Source organism: Liolophura sinensis, chromosome 9 (assembly GCF_032854445.1).
Source record: "Liolophura sinensis isolate JHLJ2023 chromosome 9, CUHK_Ljap_v2, whole genome shotgun sequence".
Taxonomy (NCBI): domain Eukaryota; kingdom Metazoa; phylum Mollusca; class Polyplacophora; order Chitonida; family Chitonidae; genus Liolophura; species Liolophura sinensis.
Genome location: NC_088303.1, coordinates 19,573,442 through 19,597,895, shown reverse-complemented (window position 1 = coordinate 19,597,895; position 24,454 = coordinate 19,573,442). Strand labels below are relative to the sequence as shown.

General features: G+C 37.9%; 1 protein-coding gene across 1 annotated transcript in view; it reads left to right on the top strand.

Moving 5' to 3' along the window:
- Positions 1 to 1,251: 1,251 nt before the first annotated feature.
- Positions 1,252 to 24,454, top strand: part of LOC135475674 (A disintegrin and metalloproteinase with thrombospondin motifs 18-like) — a 68,620-nt gene continuing 45,417 nt past the window's right edge. The window contains 2 exon segments of the mRNA XM_064755604.1: positions 1,252 to 2,355; positions 21,930 to 22,143. Of these exon segments, the coding sequence (XP_064611674.1) occupies positions 2,278 to 2,355; positions 21,930 to 22,143 (292 nt within the window). The 5' untranslated portion in view covers positions 1,252 to 2,277.

Sequence of the window (24,454 nt, the reverse complement as noted above, 5' to 3'; positions counted from 1 at the left end):
TTTGACATACCTTATAGTTCTTCAACCTTTTCAACTGCTTCTGCAACCAATATTTAGAAACATACTGCATGCATGAGAAGTAATAATTTGCACAGTTTTATGAAGCTTGCACCTTAATTGGCACAAACGAATCATTTTAGTGTCGCTTTCAGATAAATGTATGCATAAAGACCGCTGAAATAAAAAGTGTTTTAGAGGTCGAAAAGGTTGAAGATTTACAGTGGTTGGTATATATGGACATCCAGTTCCATATAGGTTCACCCATACAGAATATGTAGAAATGAGTTAGGCCTACGACTCTTGAATATAAAAAGGAAAACAGTAAGAAGTCAAGAGTTGAAGGCCCACAATGTATTTGAACCGGCGCATGTACATATAAAGGATCTAGACATGATAAATAAGCCCACCTAGTCCTTATTGTTGCATGTTGCATGAGATATCTAGGCCCATTATTCCCTTTTAAAGTGTGCATTGAGTGTAGGTATTTTAATAATCAGCCGTTTACGTTATTACAGACGGGTGAGGTTATGACAGACGCGGCCTCTGGCGATGTGGTGAATCAGTTAATTGGCGGTGTGTTATGTAATGATTCTCGCGTGGTCCGTGATAAACCTTAATGGCTTTGCACTGACGTACGCTCTTCCATACAGGCATGGGCCAAGGTCTATATTACAGATATCTGTGACTGCCAGAACTGACCCGAATCCACTTGATCCTCATTTTACAGCTCCAGTGCCTGTTCTTTATCTGAGTTTTGAAAACTCTCAAATACCACATCATTCCGTTGCACATCGGCTCGAGTTAACTGCAATCACTTGTGGCAAACACTTTAAATTTGAGCTGGTCAGGTAGGCCTGCTGGTAGCCTATTAAACTGGCCCAGCGAGTGGGCCTATATCATCTCTGCCCTGTACTGCTCCAATTCTGTTCCCTCGTTTTACTGTGGTGTTAACCCGCCCCCGTCCACCACATTTACCAGTTACTGTCTGTTTTAGACAGACACAGGCCCATTTAAAAAAAAAGAAAAAAAAAGAGAACAGCTAGCGGTTTTGATAGTCACGTACATGTCTGCAAAACGTCTTCGTTGGCTTTTCAGCTCTCTTTTATACTGTCGTCCCTTTAATATTATCAACTCACGCGGGATTGTTCCGTCCAGCGCGCGATATCCGAAGAGCCTATCAGAAGTCTCCATCCTCCCCGACGACCATTTTGATTGGTCGGCGAAATGTAGCAGACGACCATGGAGAAGAAAGTGGAAAAAGTGACGGGAGTGTGGTTGTTATGTCAGTTGTCGCAGAAGAGTGGGGTTAGACGGCCTGCAGTGCTCGCTGTCGCTCAATACGACGCCCACAGGGATCGAATGGCAGCGAAAGACTCAGCAGTTTGTGCAGAGCTTTGTCTGAAAGCATTGGGGTAGGTGCAAGTGAGGTGAGCAGGCTTTCCCTTTCTCAAAGCTCTCTGCGATTACTCAGTAACTTACCCTCGGGCGATGGGGGACAAATCTCCTGTGTTGTCTGGACATAAGGCTGGATCGTGTGAGAACTGTCACTTGTCTCAGCTGAGGTAGGGCTGATAACAAAATGACAACAGTTAAGTTAGAACTTTGTATTTATTTTGGAACTTTATCGTCTCATTGAGAGAGCTGTGCTGCCAGATTTAGGGGATCTGACAAGTCAGTGCAAAGGTATGCCGCGTGCGAAAACTCGGTGATCGGAAAACTCGACGTAAAGTGAAGGAAAACACACACAGGCCCTGTTCAAGGGACAAACAAACAACTGGCCTCAGGCATTACCCTAGCAGGTGTGTTGTTGGCAGGACAGGTACGGACCAAGGGCTGATAATCTACCATGACAGGGTTTTTCCATGTTTGCAGGGGAATTTTTCGGTTTTTCTTAAACTACAGATGCTGGAGTTTATGTCTAAAGTCAATTAAACTACAGATGCTGGAGTTTGTGTCTAAAGTCAACAGCTGTATTTATTGCACCTACTAGTGTTCAGCTAACACAGTGCCAGTGATATATTATCAACAAAAGTGTAATGCAAATTTTGTTAGGGAACTGAGTGTAATGTTATTGATAGTGCTGTGTGGACTCAGATTACGGCTGTATCTGGTAATATCCATGTGTAATCCCTGATGAACTTGTCTGTTCTGTTATTGAATTCAAATCATGAAAAGTGGAAGCAAACTGAGAACACATGATGGTCATCGTAAGATGCATTAAAAGGAACGGTAAACAGTGAGAGATGCGGTAAGAAGTATCTGATTGGAGACAGAAGGATGTGGCTTATGTGCTGTACAAGTGTGATGAGAGCCATGTGTTACAGTTTACCTGTCATCTACAGTCTACTCTTCATGGTAAGTCTGATAGCTGACAGATTGTATTACAAACACGTTGCTTGGTTATTTGACAATGGAAGTGTGATCAACAAACAGGTATTATACATATTCATTTCAAGCTTTTTTATGTAAGCTGCAGTCAATATTTGCATTGATGATCATGTCATGTTCATATCCAGTGATGCGGGAATAATGTGCAGGTGCTTAATAAACAGGTTTGGTACAACAAATGATAATTTTGCTCATTTCATCTAAAAACCCTACACATGACATAGATGACACGTGTGAATCATGTGATGCATTAAAAGTAGGGTGTTAATATCCTTCTCAATGGATGTTTACTTAAATATTCATGCTGGATGCAGTTTATTTTTGTTTTGTTTTTTGTGTAAAAGAGTGTAAGTTGTGGACAAATATTCAATACCTCATAGATTACTTGCCTCATTCATGTACATTATTATTAAAAGACACTAGTGGTCTCTGCAAGAAGAAAACCAGTGTATGCCAATGCTGCAGTCCAGTATTGATGGGTATAAATTTAAAAGTGTTGTGTAAGCCAGGGTTGAAAAGGTGGCTAAGTGTACTCTGTATGAAGTATCTGTAATGTTGTGCTAACACACATACAGCTATTGTTAGCAATGTGAGATTGTGGAGTTTGGGGGGCTGCCAGTTTCTCTCTCCCACTCATGCTCACTGCCTGACTGTCCCCATCTGTGAAAACCACTGCCGCTGACATTTACTCCAAGCCTCAGCTGAGCCTAAATCAGTTCGTTCTGTGTTAACTACTGCAGTTCTGACTGTATATCTACCTGTACACTGCACACCTGGAGTGTATACATATTCACAGACTCTGCTGTTTGAGTTCATGCAAAATACATTTACGATGTATGTACTCTTGTCCTATACTCACAAAATAGATCGATTGTAAGCTGAACTGACATATATAAAGCTGTGGTGTCCTATCTCTGCAAGTGTTGGTCTGTACAGACCAGTGGAGAAAGAAAGTATTGTTTGATGTTAAGCAGAATCTATGAAGGTGAATGTGTTATAGGCATGGTGAAGGCAGACCAGAACCATTCATAAATTGTACCATTCGTCCGTATCAACTTTATGGGTTTCTTGTCTGGGTTCAGTTTGTATTAAGTTATTATTGTATGCTGTGCTAAAATACTTTACACCTGGGAAGAGCGTTTGCGTACATATGCTCTTCCCAGATGAAACTCGATTAAGAGCTGCCTGTAGGTCTTCATGTGTAATACACTGATACATGCATATACATGTATACTGTGCATGTACATTGTGTCTTTGTAGGTGAAATGAAAGTGTCTTTCAGTAAGGTAAATACATATAGTATATGATGCATGATGATGTACGTGTTTGCAGGTATTAATGTGAACTTAGTTTTGGTTTCTGCTTGACTTAGTGTGAATCGGATGTGTTATCACATGGGAAGAAAAATTACCCTCCTCCATGACTTAAACTTATGTGGCACACCAAAGCACTGTGTTTGCGCTCATTTCCACCTAGGTGTTCTGTAATCATGCTTTTCTTAGTAAGAAAGATACATGTGCTTAATGGAATACTCAGGTTTTAACTTGGATCTGTCCTCCAGTTTGCTCCATCTGCAAGTTGTGAAAAATACATTAGATGGCCACACTTCTATCTAGTCGGTAATCTTGTGTACAGCATAAAATTCCAAACCAACCATGTAATATGTAACTTTGTAAGGAATATGTTTATATATTTGTATTAATTTACTGTGAAACTCTTTTTGCACTCATCTTCTAGTTCAAATGAATTAAATCAGCACAGAAAGTGATAAAAGGGATTGAGAGAAAAAATACAAATGTGGTATAACTTTGATTGAGGCTTTAATTTTCTGTAACATGTATTTGCACTAGTAAGCAGTTCAAGTTTCATGCAAGCTTTTTAACTCCAAACTTTCTACATTAAAGTAGCAGAGAGGGTTGCCTTCAAGGATTAATGTGGGAGTAATAGGTCAGTCATCAGAAATGACATGCACGTGATGCTGAAATATACAACAGATTGCTGTGATACAAGTAGACCACATATTCTGTTGGACTAGCTGTATGCAGTTGATTCTGAAAGAGTGTAGATAAAGAACAGATTAGTTTGCTGACACTTGAAATAGATATTTAATGTTTAAAAGTACATGTCATGATGTATATTCATGTAGCAGAATGGGCAGTCATACATGTGTTGTGCAAAGAAACCGTGCATGCAGATTAGCCCACAGCTCCTTAATTGTGCTCTGTCAGGCATTTCTGGCTTCTTGTCACAGGTTGCACTGTTTACACTAAAATAAATGTCTTTTCTTTTAAGAGGGGATGGGGGAGGGGGGAAGGGCGTGGGAGATCGGAATCTGTTACTTCTTTCGTCTAATTCCCAGCATAAAATACATGTACTGTAGACAGGTTTGCTATGACCTCCCACTTTGGTTGAAAGGATATATTTTCATGTTTCCATTAGGTTGTAGGTTGTGTGTGGCTGAATACCCTGAAACAACCGTAATTGGTAACATATTTCCCATGAGTCCATATTTAATAGCTTAAACCTTGCCGTCAAATGTACGTACATCAAATCACATGTGGTTGTCTACATATGTGCTATTTATTGATTTATTTGATTGTTGATAAATGTAATACTCAATAATTTTTCACCAATAGTCATTTTAATGGGTAGAAGAAACTGGAGTGCTCCAGGTCAACCATGGCAAGTGGCAAGTTATTGACAAATTTATTAAAGACAAGTATTTTTCAATGTGTGCTAGATTCTACCATACAAATGGTCACAGCAACGTCTCAACCACATACTGCCAATGAGGCCCCATGAACATGCAAGGGAAGAAGTATGTGCTGATGTGCATACCTACACATATACTACGACTGATTGATTCATTGATGGATTGAGTAGTGTTCATTTCTTTGCTTAAGAATATGCAGTAAACCAAACTGTATGACCTTTGCCAGGTGCACGTACCTGACAAACTGCACACATTAAGTTAGTACATCTATGTTATACATTTAGCATGGGATCTCGTATTGTGGTACTTGTTGTGTATTAACCCACGGAAACACAGTGTAAAACAGAAATGATATTTTTGCATCTATACCTTATTCGTCAGCTGTCAGTTGATTTATTCCACCTGGAAAGCTCGGTTATAAAGTACTTCTTTGTTTGCTGAATTGGTCCGGAATCCGGCAGGCGACCTTTGCTAATCAAGGGAGTGAACTCCATGGTATCGCGGTAAAGTGAAATAACGGTGTATAACAGCCCTGAACAGCCCAAAATTATTCCAAAGAGAAGGAATGCCAATGATTTGGGTTAAAAGAGACTCTTAAAGTGATTTGTATTTATACCCTGATGTCCATTGATAATAGTCTTTATATTTTTCTCTCTTCTAATGCTTTCAAAACAAAAAAAAATTATGATAAAATGAACCAAGAAAATTGATAAGCTTAGCCACAATGTAGGCACAGGAAATCCCCATGTCTCCTGACAAATTTTATTTTGGAACAAAAAGACAAGTGTGTCCAGTGGTTACATTTGTCGCATTGCGCCCACTTTACAATTACAAGATAAGGACAGGACCCCAAGGCAGGTGGTGAGTGTTGGCCACCAGATATCTCACTGTCAGTGTCACTCAACTCACTTTCAGCATGTAGGACTACAGCAGAAGGACCTGGCTTGGGGCTGTCAGTTACAGATGGGTCAATTACGGGACTTGTTTGGCTTGATTTTAATAGATTGAATAATTGAAAGTTTAGTTTCTCTGTAAGAGCCAATTTTCAACAACAATGGACAAACAGATATTTTTCTTGGCATTTTTACAACTTTGGTAATTGATTTCTGTGGGAAGAACTGTGTTGAAGTGATAGTTGTGGAGCTCATAGTGGTGCTCAGTTCAGTATTTTCACTGGCATGGTTTGACAAAGGTTTGCTAAGATTATTATTTTCAGATAAGGGTTTGTTATTTACAAGATGAGGGATGGATTTGGATGATTTGTTACATGTGTTAGGAGCAATGGATATGTTTACAGATCCAGAATATAATGAATAAATATTTTCATTATCATGGATTTGGCACATTATTCTCCTTATTCCAACTGTCAGAATGACAGTTCTCTGCTGGATAGATGACTGAGGGCACCACTTCTGATTCTTCAATTGCCTTCTCTCAAAAAGGGTATTTACCAGATATCCTAAAAGCTAAAACTAGATTTTCAGGGGACATTGCCTTCTGGTATGGTTTGGCAGACAGTGTAGCAACCTCATATTTAGTCATTTTGACCACAGAGTTCCTTCGGAGAAACAGCTGGCATTCCTGGATATACATCAAATTTAAGGCTCAAAGACAGCAAAATCTAAAGGTTGTATGATTTTGCACACTAGCTTTTGAATACCTATAACTGATGCTAGCCATGTACTTAATATGTTCAACTTGCTGTTGTTCTTCATTTGACATAAATAACTGCTCTCCTCCAGATTTGGAATTAGCACACACATTTCCATGTGTTCTGTCCCTTAATGAGGACTCTGGTTCGCTATACTGCCGTGATGCACGGTACACTGACATTCCAGCCAGAGTAACATCAAAAGCTCTCTTCAAGTTTTCAGGATCATACTGCTGTCTTGCTGAACTTTGGGTGGATCATCAAAGGAAAGCTTCCTCTTAGAGTTGAGAGCATTATTCTGAAATATAAATGTTAATAAAATTGAAAGTCATTATTGTATTATATAATATGTAGTCACATCCAGATAAATAATTAAACAGTTAAACAGAAATAACATGAAATGAAAAGAAATAATAATAAAAAATAAAAGAAAAAAATGAAATGTGATAATGGCCTACTGAAAGTTCTACACACATATCTGTATTTGAGTTATTTTATTTAATTATATTTAATATAAATATAATATTTTATTAGTAGTTGTATTTGAGTTATTTTATTTAAATACAACTCTCAAATAGTTGCATTTGAGTTATTTTATTTAATTATATTTAATATGGTAACTTAGTGGAGTAAGTGAGATGTATTTTTTTTTGTTTTTTTTTTTTGTCTTATTTACTCTTGAATCTCCCATAATTTGGAGTCCTTTATGGAAATACTTTGCAGAATATGTCACTCTCACTCTCATGTAGGTCGACCTGAATATGTATATAACCTACTTTTGTGCGCCTCATCAAACTCAATCAGATATTAGTGACAGATCACAGCTTTATGAAATAGTGTTTTTGACCTACGAATAAACGACAATATTTATTTATATATTTGATTGGTGTTTTACGCCGTACCCAAGAATATTTTACTTATACGACGGCGGCCAGCATTATGGTGGGTGGAAACCGGGCAGAGACCGGGGGAAACCCACGACCATCCGCAGGTTGCTGTCAGACCTTCCCACATAAATAAAGGACAATAAAAGTGGAGCTGTAAATAGTTCAATAGTGCCAACTTACCACAATCTGATACATTTTGAGCCAGTTTCAACCTCGGATGCTGCTTACACTTCCTGGTTACTGATTTGCATAAGTAAACTGCTACCAGACGGTGTAATCTGGGAGACACGACGGAAATGGGGAATGCCGACATACAGTGAATGCGGTGACATGACGAGGTCTGAGTATACCAGTACATGGGTGGTATTTGTGATACATTTATACATGTATGTGAGTGACCTTTACAATGTGACCCTGGCCACATTGTGCCAAAATTTTATTCCTCATTAAGTTAAGCGCTGACAGTGCTGTTTCAACACCCATTTCACTGTGAGCATGTCACATTGAGTCAGATTATATAAAGAAAATGCCACAGTACTTACATGTATAACTTGTTGATAGTAACACACTGAAGTCTGAGAACAGAAACAATATAACAGATGTTTACCCTCATCAATAATTTTATCTTCCATCAGCCATTTTTTTTTGTGGATAGAAATATTGTCTTCAATTTCCTCTGTGATACGTGTACATAACATGGTGAATATGTCCGGTACTTACTCGCATATATAAAACTTATACTGATTAATTTTGATTCTAGCATGCCTAAGGGGACTTTTTTTTTCGGTTTTCTTCGGTCTTGGTGTGAATTTCAAAATTAATAGTTAATAAAATTATCACAGGAGGGTAATCTTGTGGCAGCCTGGTATGCATCACTCAGTCACACTTGGGATTCAACTGTTGACATTGCCTTAGGTGTGGTCATACTATACTGGGTCTCTTGTTTACAAACTGGCAATAGTTGTGGGTTTCCCCTGGGCTCTGCCTGGTACCCTCACACCATAAAGTTGACGGCCCTCACATGAATGAAATATTCTTGAATAGGCATAAAATACCAAGCAAATAAATAAATAAATAAATTCAAAATAGTATTTTTTGAATATTATTATACAGGCCAAGATAAATAATTCACATGTTCATCTTCACTACTGAAGTTCATTTAGCTGAAACTTGGGAAAACAAACTGCTGAACAGCTTGTACAAAAATGCCTAATGTATGCATGTGCTTTCTGAAGATGACAAAAAAATAAATCTTAATTGCCAGTACGTGGGGAAAGTAAATGACATATTAATTCCTACCTTATTCAGACTTTCCTTTGATTTGGTGAAAGGGCATGAATAATGTGGTTGCATGTTTTGAATCCAGCTCTCTTTGGCTTCGGAATGGCATTAAGTCTGACGGGGGTAAAATACTGGTGAGGGTATGGATTCATGAAACCCTCTTCACATGCACAGCTTGTAGTAAAGGATATATGAAAAGGAACTGAAACCAAGATTATGTTTCTATGCCAAATGAAGAAAATTATGCCCCGGAATTTTGTTCATTTTTATACCTGTTGATTATCCCTCTATGTTATACATGTTCTCTGTCAACGATCAGATTTTTTCAGAAATTATGTTACTGTTGATCTTGCTTGGAACTCTGTGAACACCCCTGAAGTGCCCTGTGCCCTGAAAATGTGTTTGTACTGTTGTATGTTATTACTCATGATAATCTGCACATTAAGAAATAAAATACATAAAGCGTTTCATGTATCCTTTAAGCTACCATGGCGATGTAATATACCTACAGTACTGGTGGCCTTAATAATTATGTGTTCAATAGTCTTTACTACAGCATTAAAACACCAATGCAAATGAATAAATGAGAATATCTTTGATGTCTAGCGTTGTTTGAAACTTTTTAGTGAGACACCAAGCTAGTGTCGTGGGTGCATGGTGTACTTACATACTTTTATATACATGTAGGACATATTTACAATTACACATATTTATTTACTTCTTTGGTTGGTGTTTTATGCCGTACTAAAGAATACTTTAGCCTTACAATTACTTGTATTCAAGGCAGCTGTGTGTACATGAGCAGAATGATGTGGTTTTATTTCTGCATCATTTTACTTGACAGTTACAGGTATCCATCATCAGTCAAGCTGACCTAGAGGTGTCACATTCATACGGAGTAGGGCCTACATCTCTATAGTGGGGCAGAGGACAAGAAATCTTGTCAGTCAAAGGCAGACTGTTGGCAGTCCGTTCAGAAAATATGTGTAATATACTAGGTTGAACCACATAAAGTATGATGTTTGGTTTATTGTATGATGTGGTCTGTCATCCAGTTTATGTACATCACATGGTCTTCACCTGTCTGTTGATGCATTCTAAGAGTATAGAGGGATTGGGGAATGCAGCCTTCTCGACCTGATGGTATGCCAGAGAAAGTCATAAAGGAATTTATCTTGGAACACACACGCAGAACTAGACCTTTCTGCCCTTTCTCTATGTCTTCCACAGGGAGCACATTGCACAACCAAACCGAGTAGTCAACACAGCTTTTTATTAAGACAATTAAGTCAGATTATGTAGGTCTGTTTCTTTTCTTGTTTTATCACTTTGTGTCAAGTTCTTTCTCATGAGCTAATATTGTTGTTAGAGTGGTTTTCACGTGAGTGATGATCAACTTTTTTCTTTTTCTTAATGTAGCTTATAGTGTATTACTAAGAGCTACTGAAATGTGAGAGCTGAGTGAATATGAAGTTTGGTGGAAGGAAAAGAGAAGACCAACTGCATGGTTAATAACATGTGTGTGAAACATGAGTTGGTTTTCTACTCTGACTCAAACTGTGCTAGCTACATGTATATCACTCAAAGCAATTCTTCATCAAGCTGATGAGACCGCTACATGCAAGCATGGTCTTGTCACAATTGTATTAAAGCTTTATTTTATCCTCTAATTACATTTCCATTGTCTTGATTTCATCAAAAGTATAGATGATCGAGTTTTGACCTTGTGCTTTCACATACAGATGAATCATATGATGAACAAAATATGGTGATAACTGATAATGACAACATTAACCAGTTTCTACATCTGCTTACCAATACAAACTGATGAGAAGTTTTGGCTCTGTGCAAGCTTAAAGTGAAAACTAACTGTCCATGTTGTTGAGCTCCCTAGCCAGTTGGACAGCGAACACCACTTTTCATATAGTTCTGGTTTCAGTGATATGGAACAGGACCATACAGTTCAGTTGACAATCTTCAGAAAAACCCTACTGAAAATCAGTAATCCAAAGATTGCTGGTGAATTGACATTCAAAGTTCGTTTACTGAAGGTTCTGGGATGGATAATGGAAATGAAAGTTTCAACTACAACTGAGCCCAAACTAGAGCTCTTAATCTTGCTGACTGGCCCAGACAGCCTTGGGGGTGTTCATGTATCTTATGTAAATCTGAGACCACTGATACTGTACATGTACACATGGGATGTTGTGGTAACATTTGGCATGACTCGGTGATGTCATCAGTTGTTACTTCTAACATTTGTACTCACACATGTGTTAAAGTATTAAGGTTATCAGATTTACTTGCTCTGTTTTTGCTGTTTGATTTTACAAAGTAAGCCACGATGTAGGGATTATGGAGCACTTTCTTTCAATGGCTGTAATGTTTGCATTACTGATGCGGACGTGCATAATGCTGTACGTAGTGATACTGACATAGGCTGCAGATGTCATATAACAAATACTGTGTATCAAGGAAACTGATGTTCATCATACTTTCAGCGTTATACGCCCGATTGTGGATTTCATGAACATGCACATGTGTATTCCATATGGATGATTCCATTAATCTGGCACATTTTCAGTAGTAGTTACAAATCCTGAAGTAACAAAGTGAACAAATCCTTTCAAAAATTAATGTCTGTTTACATTAAGAATAAGTCAAGGTTGATTAATTAACTGACATTTAGCATAATAATTATATGCTCTGGTCTTACCTGTAACTACCTTATTTTTAATAGATGTAGTTCAGCCAGCTGTCACTGCATGGTGTTTGAAAAATCAGCATGTTTGGCATCACTGAAGTGGCATTCATTTGAAGTGTGGAAAAATATCTTTGAACTTAAGCATAGTTCAGTTTTAGATTGAAAAGGTATGTCAATTAATGTAACATTAATTTGAAGTAAATTAAGAGCTGGTGAAAACTTTGTATCACCATTTTGAGTAAAAGTAAACCAGATGACCAACACATTGGGTAACCTTAACCTGTCGAACTCAGGCAAATCTGTCAAATATTAGTATCATTGGTTTACTTTGAATAGCACCTGCTAGCAGTACCCTATCTTGTACCAAGATCTGATTTGGCACTGTTTAAAGGTTTTCTGTGATGATGTGTGACTTCAGTCTATTATGAATACAAATGATCCCAGCTGGGTTAGGTTTATGTCTAAACATTCTGGGTATTGTGGCCACATTGTCTCTATCACAAACTAAGCAACTGTGTGAGTAGTACCAGACCAGAGACCTTCACTTGACACCACCAACAACATGCCCTACAGCTTGGAGGGCTCTTCAGTGTAGAAACAAATCTTCAGCTCAAGGCCTGGGCCATATCATGTCCCCTGCCACGATGTTATGTTTTAGAAGTGCATTTTAATCAAACCCCCTGCTGAAGTGTTCTTGAACTCAGCCCCTTAGGTCTATAAAGAAAGCTGACAAAAAAGTACCCCCTGCCAAACAAGTATCTATGTGCTGTTGACTTCAAATACAATATCACAGGGCTACATCTGTGTTATGAATAACTTGTAAATAACAGTTTGTTTGTAAATCTGTTAAATGCTTAATGTCATATTCAAAGAAAAGGTGTGGTGATGATAAATGATTTGGTTGACTCGGCCGTCAGTTACATGTATATGTATCTGCTGGCACATTTTTTAACACATATATATGCATGATGTATCCCAACTACACATCCTGAACCTGTGGTAAGAAAAGTTACTTTCAATCACTTTCTTTTGCTCATTATATGTATAGTTGAAGAGATATGTTTTTGATGAATGTTCCCAGCCCTTCAATCAATCTGTAGGGAGTCTAAACAGGTACTGGTATATGGCATGAATAAAATCTTTCCAGTTACCTCTTGTACTGTGTTCGTTAAGACCGGTAATAGGGTACTCAGGAACTCATCTTGTGGATATATAGCAAACTACTCTTCCATGAAAAAACATTTACAGCTATTTAACTTTTTTGAAAAAACCTTGGCCATTTCACCTTTGAGAGATACAAGATCTGCAGTGCAAAAAGAAATGACATAAACTGGCAGACTTAAGTGGCTGGGCGTTTCGGGAATATGCAGACAGGATGCAGTCAAAGAACAGGCCGTTCATTCATAAGTAATAAAACTGTTATGAATGTTTGTTAAATTGGCCAGGGTTTCCTGCTGAGCTCAGCCATTGTGGCTGACGTTGATGAGTTTAAAATGGAATGAATATGTATAATGATAGTGAGATGTGTGAACCAGACTGTGAAGTGACTGTTCACTGTCAGATGATGAATTAAGCCAACAGGAGCTCAATGGGAGTTCAGGTAGCAGAGTCCTTCATTCATAGTCTCACCTGACGAGAGACAAATTTGTAAGCTTTCATGTGAACCCAGACTGCTTTGAAATAGACATAGGACAGCTGGTGTATACAATTGGCATGGCACATCACTGGAACATTTTTAGTGCATCCACAGTACAATGCCTCACTGTGATTAAGTACAGCAGCTCCACCTCACACTGCTAAAAGTAAAGTCATAATACATAATTAACTGTCCAGGTGGCCAAAACCTTAGAAAGAAAATGCTTGCACTAACATAGAACACTAAGGGTTGCTGTTCTTTTCATACATGTACTTGTATTAAAGTAACATGGGTTTTTTACATGTAGGTAAACAATTTACCTTTTGTTACCTGTTTGATGACTCCTATTTTCTAATTTCCATGAGTGCTGTGTTGTTGCATTAATTTACGTGTATCATTAAATGAACATGTACATATACAGGTATGTGTCATGGGATAAGCTGTATTACTCAAACAGGTATGGCAGGTTAGTTATGTGTGTGTTTTCTTTCTTTTTTAACCTGGCTTCTTTATCATCTCTAAGAGGGACAGGTAGACACCATCTTCACTCAATATACCTTGTACTGTGTTGACAAAAGTTACACACATTCTTGACTTGGCTATACTTTCCAGAGGGACCCCCATGGATTTAAAATGAGATATTACTACACATGTATATGAACAATATCTTCAAAAGGAAAAAAAAACCTAGCGTCTACAATATAATGCTTATGTTGTATATTATGATTTTGCAGAGTGAGTAAGTTTGTGAGTGCTTAACGGCATAATGACGGAGTTCTTAGAGTGCATGAATGTGTAATGTGCCTCCTTGTTGCAGGGCGGATATCCACCGCTCGTTTATCTAGCGCTGCTTCACTGAGACGATTTTATACCCAAGACATGTAAGCGCCCCTGCAGAACTATTATACTGATACGGATCAACCAGTTGTTGCACTATCCCCTAATGCTGAACGCCAAGCAAGGAAGCTACAACTTCCTCTTTTAAGGTCTTAGGTGTGACCTGACTCAGGATTGACCATGGATCTTCCGCCCTCATAGCTGACTCTCTACCAACTGAGCCATTGGGGCCGTTGCAAAGTTAGTAGTTTAAAACATTCAGCCTTCTGAATGAGCAGGATGCATCCATAATCGAGTTGACCTGGATTAATTTCTTTCCTGTGCATGCATTTGTTCTTCGTGAATTGTGAAAGGAACAAATGAGTATACATGTAGTGACTGTATGGATTATACAAATTATAGGGCAGTAGTGATCTGTTGAAATTGTCGGCCACCACATGGTGATTCACAGATGATGTATTGCCAGAATGGACAAGATAAGATCTATCCTAACCCATAGGTGTATTGCATAAACTGTACACGCATACTTGCCTTTTTCACTCTGTTCCACTTTTTCACATCTGTGCTCCTGCAGTGTCGTGCCTATAGGTGTGGTTGAGCAAGAGATAGTAAATTAAGTACACATATATGTACATTGGTTTCAATTTACTTAGTTATTTGATTTGTTGTTTTTTGCCACACTCAAGAAAATTTCACTTATACGACGGCAGCCACCTTTTTGGTGGGAGGAAACTGGGCTCAGGGAACCCACGACCGTCCTTAGGTTGCTGACAGACCTTCCCACATACATATACGGCCAGAGAGGAAGCCAGCACTCGCTGGACTTGAACTCACAGCTAGCACGCTAACCAACTGAGCCACGGAAGCCCCCCATTGGTTTCAAAACCATAATTGGTGTTCGTCAGGTATGGAGAGCTCAGATGAACGTATCCTGGCATGCAAATGTATATATTTGTCATGTTTCAGAGTTTACAAAAAGTTTTCTGCACTGGAAAACAATTGTGAAACTATTTTTAAATACTTTTATCATTGTAAGGCAGCTTGTGCAATCCTACTTTTATTACACAGCATCACTTGTCTTCCACCAATGTTGTGTACAGGCAAGTCTGCACATCACGTGAGAAAGTTCATTAGTAACTAGCCAAAGTACGGATGGTTACCTTGGGTCTTTAGGTTAATTTCCTCCATCCAGAAACTGACTGCACTCGTGTAAAATATGCAAAATTCTCTAGTTAATAAATCTGTCATTATTTTGTACATATGCATATTGTATGTACTGTACCTAAAAGTTCCTTATTTTACCTGTTTCTGAAAGTTCCGTTAAGCACCAAATATAATCTTTCATAACCTTTATTTGCAAGTTTTTGGGGGAGAGTGTTTAGGTTGAAGCCGGTTGTGAAAGACAGGTCGCCCTTAACTTCTCTGGACTCTTCTACACAAACACCTTAAGATGGCAATTATGTATGTGAAACACGATGTCTTGACGCAGTATGTCTTCAGAGGATCCCAGAATCATCAGGTGTGAAAAATGGCAGCATTATCTAAAATCAACAAAGGGAATTGTGTTCGTGCAGAACTGAGCATTCATGAATCTGAGGACAAGGCAAGAAGTTTAGGTAGGTTTTGACCTCTTAGTCCTCTGTCACACCCGTGGTAGCCAATAATGCCTGTCTGACAAGACTAGCTATTTATTCACTAGTCTAGATTGACATTATCAAAGCCAGTATTATAGCCTTCTTGTCAGCAAGTCATAATCAACTAACTGGCCCCTTCTATAAACAGCTGAATTAAGAGTTGCACTATGAATGTCCACCCACAAGTTAGCACAACCTGTAATTTCAGAAATTTAGTACAAACATCAAGTAAATGTCAAGGCTTACATGTACGTCATGTTCCTGTCTGAGACAGTAATCTTAAGTCTACAACTTATTTGGTCAGACTTGCATAATACATGTAAGCTGAACACACGTGCACATATTTATCTCGTACATTTCTCTGCCATGTACGTGGATTACAAATTTTTTAAAATGAAAATGTTATTGAGGAGCACCACACTTAAAATGACTTCAGTAAATAATATGTGGTAAGTGGTTGCATTGTATCCAAACAACTTGGTTTTAAGACAGTTGTATATAACAAGAACATATATGGTGTTGTTAAACATCCACTGCATGTAGAATTTCTCTATGAACTTCGATCAAGTGAATTATAGCTTTAAGAGGGGTAAGTCGCCTTTGTCACACAGAGGTGTCCCAGTTCATGTAATGAGCTAGTGAACTGCTGAACCCCAAACCTCAAACAATGTTTTATGTCAAGGGGCCAACATGAAGTTGTGAAGCCTGCTCGGTTATCTTATCAGTTGTTCTGCAAAGACCAGCCTTGCTATCACTAGCACTTGAAATCTGCAAGCCTTCAGACAGTCTGTGGAAATAAAAGTGTGATATAATTCCAACTGGTTATAATTAATTGACAAGTTTGAGGCTGAATTTCCGTCAAAAGTTGTCACTATTGAGGAGAGCCAGAGGAAGTTTTAATTTGGTGGAAATATATCCCTAGCATTTCTGTGGTAGGTTGGTGTTGTTTTAAAAGGAAACAGATGTAATTTGTTACATTGAGATAAACCCTTATGCAAGCTCTTGTTAGCATCATACTGTTTCAATTAGCTTATAACATTTTTATATGAAAACAAGTGATTTTTAATTTTTTTTTTTATTTGTGGGAAACAGAGGTGCAAACTTAAAAAAGACTTAAATAGCAAATTTTTGCAATAACAGTTATTCTCCCGGTGAGGGTTTCTTACTGCATTAAGCACACTCTGCCATACACCAGGGGTAATTGTTATAGAACAACTAAGAAATTTAACAAAAAGTTATTATTGAGATATTGGACAGTGGAATAAACCTATCGAAAAGATTGAAATTAAATTTATTTTACATAATTTCGATGGAGAAACTTCAAGAAACTGAGTTTCCTCCATGAAAACACATTTTAAAGGGATACAGAATCGATTCTAATTGCCTGGTGTGGGAGACAGATATGTCCATGCAGGCTATATCTAACCTAAGTTAAATTTTAGGTATGGCTGATTTATTCAAGCATGACTGAGGCAGCAGGATTTAACTCAGGAAAGCCTATCTCCATTGTCAGCCATTGAGCATCGATTTTTTATCCTGTTAAAAGGACATGCTGAAAAAAATTGTGCTGTTATTTTAGATGTTGTCTACATAAACTTCCAGAGATGTCTACTAACATGTATAGCTGATCTATTGAATGATCAGTGTTATACGGGTTTTCTTTCGATCATAAACTCACTCAAGTCGCTATATTTACAAAGACTGTCAGTTACCTTTCGTTGTTGTGTAGACGACAGTAGATATCAAAGAACTTGAAATGTCAGACACAGTATTGTGTTGTACATGTAATTATGCATTCTATACCATGTGACTTCAATTCTGTTTCATTGGAAATTACGAATACTTTATAAAATGACCATAGAAAGGAAGATTGTATTTGGCTTACTAGACTTACAATTTAGTTGTTTTCACTCTATCGTATTGTATACATGTGTGATCCATGAGTGAAAGTTGCATTGTTGGAATCTTCGCTCTGTCTCATTTGCATGTTATCTCATCAGGCAGACAATTTTTAGTGACAGATTTCCCCTTATAATTCTCTCAATTGACGGTTTTCTCAATTGACCGTTTTTGGAAAATATAGGCCTAGGAGATATAGATAGGAGTCAAACTCATTTTTGTATTTAACTGAAGCGACTAAAAAATTCTGAATTTCTTTCAGGTTTACGTTCCTTTAAGAAAATTTGGAAAATTACAGCAATGTGATTGGCCTAAAATAAAGCATAACCTGAGATGGTCGTTTACAACAATTTGTGCATAGAGGTGTTACTTACATAAGATATGAAACCGTATTATTAACAGGCAACCAAGAGAGTGTTACTGTTCAATAATACATTATATATAATGTAGGAAAACTTTTTAATGTGTCTGTTCCTTTAATGTTGGCAGCTGAGACTCTAGTCTGGCTAAAATATACATTAAAGGTGTTCACTAATCCTTCAATGCTGGAGGCTTTCAAACTGGAGTCACACCTGTACTCATTCTTTGTAGATCTGAGTACATGAGACCCTTTAAGCCCATCTTTATCATTGTCTGTTATGACAAGGTCATTTTTCACTCAGCGCTGTTTGTTGGGTAAATATTTACCTATAATTGCTCTGTCATAATAAGTGTGCACAGTTGTGTGTAAATGTCATAAGCTTTTGGTTAAGTTGACAAATTGCTCAATTATCATGCAGTGCAGGTACTGAAAGATATCCATTCATGAGGTAAGCATGGGGTCAGCGAGGTCACTATTTCCCCAGCAAACATAATTATTAACTTACACAATAGCATACCATACCTGTATATTTTTTTAAAAGTTAATTTAAAGACAATTTGTGACATATCTCTACCCTTAGGGAAGTGTACATGTGATTGCTTTCTTTATCTACCTATCATTCATATGTCCCTCCCTCTGTCCCCCAAAGCAATCTTTTCTGGGTCATATTTTGGTAATGTCGGGAAGTGGGAATCTGAAACTTGGGTGATATGTATAAGCCTGAAGCTATCTTGACACTGGCACGATTTTCATTCCTGCAATGGCGTGTACTTCAGCATGGTAATATTTAAAGTCTTTGGGAACAAACGTGAGGAGTGTGTGAATAATGCTGGGGTGTGTGCCCTGTCGTAGAGAGAATGTTCAAATGTTCTGTACTTCGGCACTCATCAGTTTTCGTGCCATATGCGTGCACCATGCGTAAACACTGCGCAATCTCGGCATGAACACTGCCGATAGCGCAAGTCAATGCGTGTCATGGGAATCTACTACATGCACTGACACGTCATGCCACGCATTGAACGTGTCGTGGAATGGTCGTTAGAGTGTTGTCACAAGTTGTTCACGTGATCAGGGAACACCCAGCTCATGCATAGTGTGCGCATTGTTCATGCATAGTCCACGTCCAAGGACGACAGCACTCGTGTCATTGTGTGTGTAAGCGGGCCAGTCGCCAGTCCTGGCCATACCACAATTTGCCAGAGAACAGACTACAAGCCTCCCAAGGAAGCCAGTGGAGGCAGTAGGATGTTTTTTTTTTGTTTTGTTTTTTATCAGTTTCTTTTACTTTCTTTACTTCATTTTTTGCTAATAAGTTTTAACTTATATGTTGAAGTGTCCTTCTCATGCTCTTGCTGACTTTTCTCCTGCTCTTCAAGAAGTAATAGTCCTTCAGCTACCAGAATTAGACATCTTCTCTGTTCAGCAATAACAGTGTCTCTGTCATTCAACATAATTCATCCACATCCACATCGAGTCAAGGAATGAAGGTAGCTGTGAAACCTACGCTATATATATATATATAGCGTGCCACCAAGCGGGACCAAAAATTGCCATGACGACTTCACACATGCATGAAGTCATCGGGGCAATGTGTGGCGATGCGGGGAGTGGGAACTCTGCATGTCGTGCTTGACACCACTGGACATTGGAGGACAATGTGGTATGGTAGACGTGAACAACGCATGAACAATACTTAACCTATGTGTAAACAAGTAATTTCATTGCGTGTCAATTCGTGCCAATGAGGCACATTTTTTGGCCGCGCATTGCGTAGTCAGTGCGTATCTTATGGGTGTACAATGTGTACAACAGGGCGCAAACAGAGCTTCACGCTCCGCTGCGTACCACCGAAATGGCACGCCTTGCCACGATGCATTGTGTGGCATTAATTGCGGGAACAAAAATCATGCAAGTGTCAAGGTGGCATTATAGTTTTTTAAGCATTGCCATGTCGGTTTTCAATGTGGCTGTTCGTTTGCCAGTGTCTCTAAGCAAAGTGTCAATACTGTACAAGTCATGTCTTAGTTATAGGTGTTGGCATGAGTGTTCAATTTAGTTGACAGATTAGAGGAGATTGAGAGTATATTGGATATAAGTTTTAAAACCATTGGGTGGAAATGAAATAGATATGATAATATTACTTTCACTGTTATGTGCTCATATTGGGTGTAACACAAATGTATGTTGGGTGTAACATACACATGATGCACTTCATGAAATATTTTGGTTAAGTTGTAACAAGCTTTTGTAAGATATGAGTGACAGTATAGGGTTTTAATGGTTAATAATAAAATATGGTTTTAAAGCGTGGGCATACATGATCTAGAAACTTGCTTTTGGTCCCACAAAGTTTACATGTAGAGTGATTTAGTGCAGATGTCATTATTTTTCCTTCAAACTAAAAATTCTGTGGCAGCTTCTTTGATTGTGAAAGATACATGTAGACAAAAAATATTTATGAAGAACAGAATCTGAACAAATGTTTTTGAATATCATATATACAGTACATTCTGTGACTGTCTGAATTGAAAAATTCTCTGTTTTTAATGTGAAAAGTGGAGTCAGGTCTGAGGTGTTTTAGTTTACAAAATGTGATACAGTAAACTTCTGGTGATACTTTATAGTAAAATCATTACAAGACTGTTATAACCTCATAAATTCAGCTAGCTTGGTGAATGACAAAGGGTTTTATTTTCCCAGACGACTCCATGTATGTGTATCCATGCCTAACACAGATGGCCTGCTCACAGTCATTATTCTCATCTTACTCTGGTACAAGACACCCATCTCATGATGAAATGATTGAAAGCAATTGTTTAAGGGAGCTGTCGCGGTAATACTTTAATGTTAACTTCTATGTCACCAGGTAGTGTTTTATTACCTTGTGCCTCTTTGATGTATGAGCCAGGTGAGTGAAGCTTGATAGGTGGACCATCCCAGGCTGTAAACCTTTTGTTGTTGTTAATGTGAGTACAGCCCCACCAGCCATTCTATGTTGACTCCTCGTGGGCCACAAAGCACAGTTTGTCTACCAGTTGTAAATTGCAAATGTTTATTAGCTTGTACATGCCAGCTAGCTTTATTAGGACCTTAATCAATGCATGGGTAGGAAATAAGTTTGTTCTTGTAACTTAGAAAGCATGAAAATACATGTACATGTATTCAACATCTATACATATGTTGTATATAAACCATATAATATTGTCTCCCCGAGCTTATTCAGCAGCTAGCTGCCATATCTATTTAGTAGTTACAGTAATGGGGGGTAATTTGCCATCTGCATGCATTCTCTAGAGTGCCTGGCTCCTTTGTGACCCAGCTCACACCCTGAGGATCTTCATCATGCCAGGCTTAAAATGTTTGGTGATCATCAATGCAGTGATACGTACGTTCACATATATAAACTGAAAATGCAAAGTACAGTGTATGTGTACTCATGTATTGGTGCCTGAGAGCAGTATTTAGATCAACTGGCGATGCACAAGATACATGTATAGATGTACTGAACTGGTGTTTGCCAAAGCTTCTCAATCAGCCCAGATACTCACAATACAGCTTGTACATTTACATTACTCAGCGTAATATATAAGTACAATGTACACATGTCTGTGTAAATCCACATATAAAACCTGCATGATCATGCAGTTTAATGAGGTACTGGCTGATTTTACTCTCACAACAGGTGCTGCTGCAGCGATGTTGTGCTCTTGATGCTGCAGTACAGTGTTATCACTAAATGGACATAATAGGTCTTACTTTCTACTTGTCATTTTCTGTTGTTAAAATCATGGTGGAAAAGGAAATTTACGGTTGGTGACCACTAAACAAATTCTCACATGGTCACATGAGTTAAAATAAACAGTGTATTGATTTTTTTCAGGGGCAGCTGTATTATTACAACTGAAAAAGATACTTGGAAAATATTTCTTATGTTTCAGACATTTTCTAAGATGATTAATATGACGGCAAGTCAGCAGGCAGTGTACCTTCAACAGAACATCAGCTCTGAAGGACAGGCTCGACATGGTGGTCATAGGCAGCATTCATTTGGACATCACCAAGATGGTGAAATGGGGATTTTTAGAGCTGACAAAAGTCAAAGGCAGCAAATGTTTGAAAATCATTCTGCTGGCTCGCAAGGGCATGAAGAAGGTAAGTTTTGAGCCATCCAGGTTAACCTTGTCATAACCTCACTAAGTTGAGGTAGTGAAATGAATATTTTTGTTTTTCACATTCTATGGAGTGAAAAGTGTTAAGCCTTTAGATGGCTACTTTAGGTGTTTTGTATTTTGGGCATACCCTTTACAGTCATGAAAAAGGTGCAATCTAAAGCCCTGCTGTGCGTGTACATGTCGATAAATGGAGAAATATCTGTGCAAAATCCTGTTTAAGTGACTTAAGATTCTACAGATTTACTGAGATTTACGTCAGTATTTGATGCTGAGCCTCAGCGTTTATTATCCCAATGGTTTGAGAGGTTGTGGTTGGAGCAGATTAATTTGGAACTCAAAAACTATATTCATTAAGCTCAGCAAAATTTCTGACTGAATGTTTTGCTCTACACATGCATGTGGATGTGAACATTTAGCAAGTTTGTACTGCTACAATGGGTGTATACAAGTCATGTCATACATGTCCGCTCATACTTCAGTAAACATTTGGGTGGTCTTCCAGAAACATGTGCACACCACCTGTGCATCCATTGTCTCATTAATGTGTAAATAATAGCTGCACGTACGCAGTGGTTCGGTGATCTTGTAATTACCACCACAGGCTGTAATTAGGATAAATTAGAGCACTAAATGAAGATGAGATTTAATTGTGTAAAAGAATGGGCCATTGTTCCGTGTGGGACTTTCTAATGTACATTTAAATGGTAAATTGTGATTTTTTCTTGACCTTCATTGACATAACTGTCATCTGTGAACATGATAGGATTCATTCTTCAGCAGCAATTCACTGGTTTCTTTTCATGTGGCTGATAAAAAGTACGGTACATTTAATGTTAGGAACAAGGTCTGTTTTTTTTCTCTCTTTTTCTTGTAGTCTAGCTGTCTTCTTGGGAATTAATCCACAGGTGCTTTCATCTTCACTTTGCATCCATTGTCATGGAATGCATTAAATAAGTACAATTTATAGATTTGTATTGACATATTTACTGTCAGTTTGTATCATTATTTTCCTCAGATAAAGGATTTTCAGAAGCCATAAAAATAAACATTTAAAATGATGGATAGATTTCATCCTGAGGATTATTTGTCGTATCATTGTTTTCACATTACTTTTATTTTTAATAATATAAGCATCAGATAACAATTGGCTCTGTGCTTTATACAGGAAAATAAAAATGGGAGACAAGCAAGCAGTCTATATATCTGTAAAGATGGGTGCACAAAAATGTCTCAATCTGTGTTTATTCAAGTCATTCAAGCACATTTATCATCATTGGGAAAACATAGCTTGGATAGGTTACACGTTGTTACAAAAACTCCATGGTTAATTGAAAAAAGACATTCATCCACAAGTGGAATTTGTGAAAGTACACTTGTGATTCTTTATGTGGCTTGTATGTTCTGTAACATGGTCTGCCATCTGAGGGAACTGCTGTCAAAGCCCCACATAACATGTACCAGATTTTCAGAATAACATGCATGCCAGACAAGCCAAACCTAAAATCACATATTTAACACAACTCTTTTGTAACATGATCTATATTTTTCCTAGTAATTAAGCACATGTTTCAGGTTTATTGTGTGCCATATATAAGTAGCTCTTACTTTGATCTTTAGCTCGACTAACCTTTCGTAGTATCTACTCAGATGATACATCTATCTCTGCAGCTCAGTGTGGCAATCTGGGTGGCAGTACAGGTATTTGCTTTATGATTTTGCAAATAAACACTTGTGTACCATTCACAAGAGTATATTGCATGTATTTGTTCATGCATCTGATTTGCACATATGGTGTCAGATTTTAAACCACATCTTGGAAGTGTATGAACAGAATCAGCCTTTCAAAATATGATTAATTAACTGTTCTGGGATCAGCTACTGTATCAAATTTGTGCTGTGAGATATTGTGACTATCGAAGCACAAAACATAATGTTATCGATTTCTAGTTTATTAGCAGTTTCTAACTTTAATATAATATGACAGCTGTCAGGTGTTTAGTCCAGCTGTAGATATGAACCTACAATTTTATTTTGGAACGTCTGGCTGAAGATGTTAGTCTTGTTGTCAATTTAAATATAAATGAATAATTTTGTTTTACTGGTGTGTGGTTAACATAGTGCATTTTTGAGTCTCGGATGTTTTTTTTTATTGTGCCACTGACCTGTGTTTTTGATAATTGAAGTGTTAATAATATCAACATTTTATACGCAATTTAAAATAACTGGCCTTGTCCAGAGTCATGTAAGTTCTTAAAAAAGTGGGGGCTCCCAAACTGTACATGGTCAGTCTT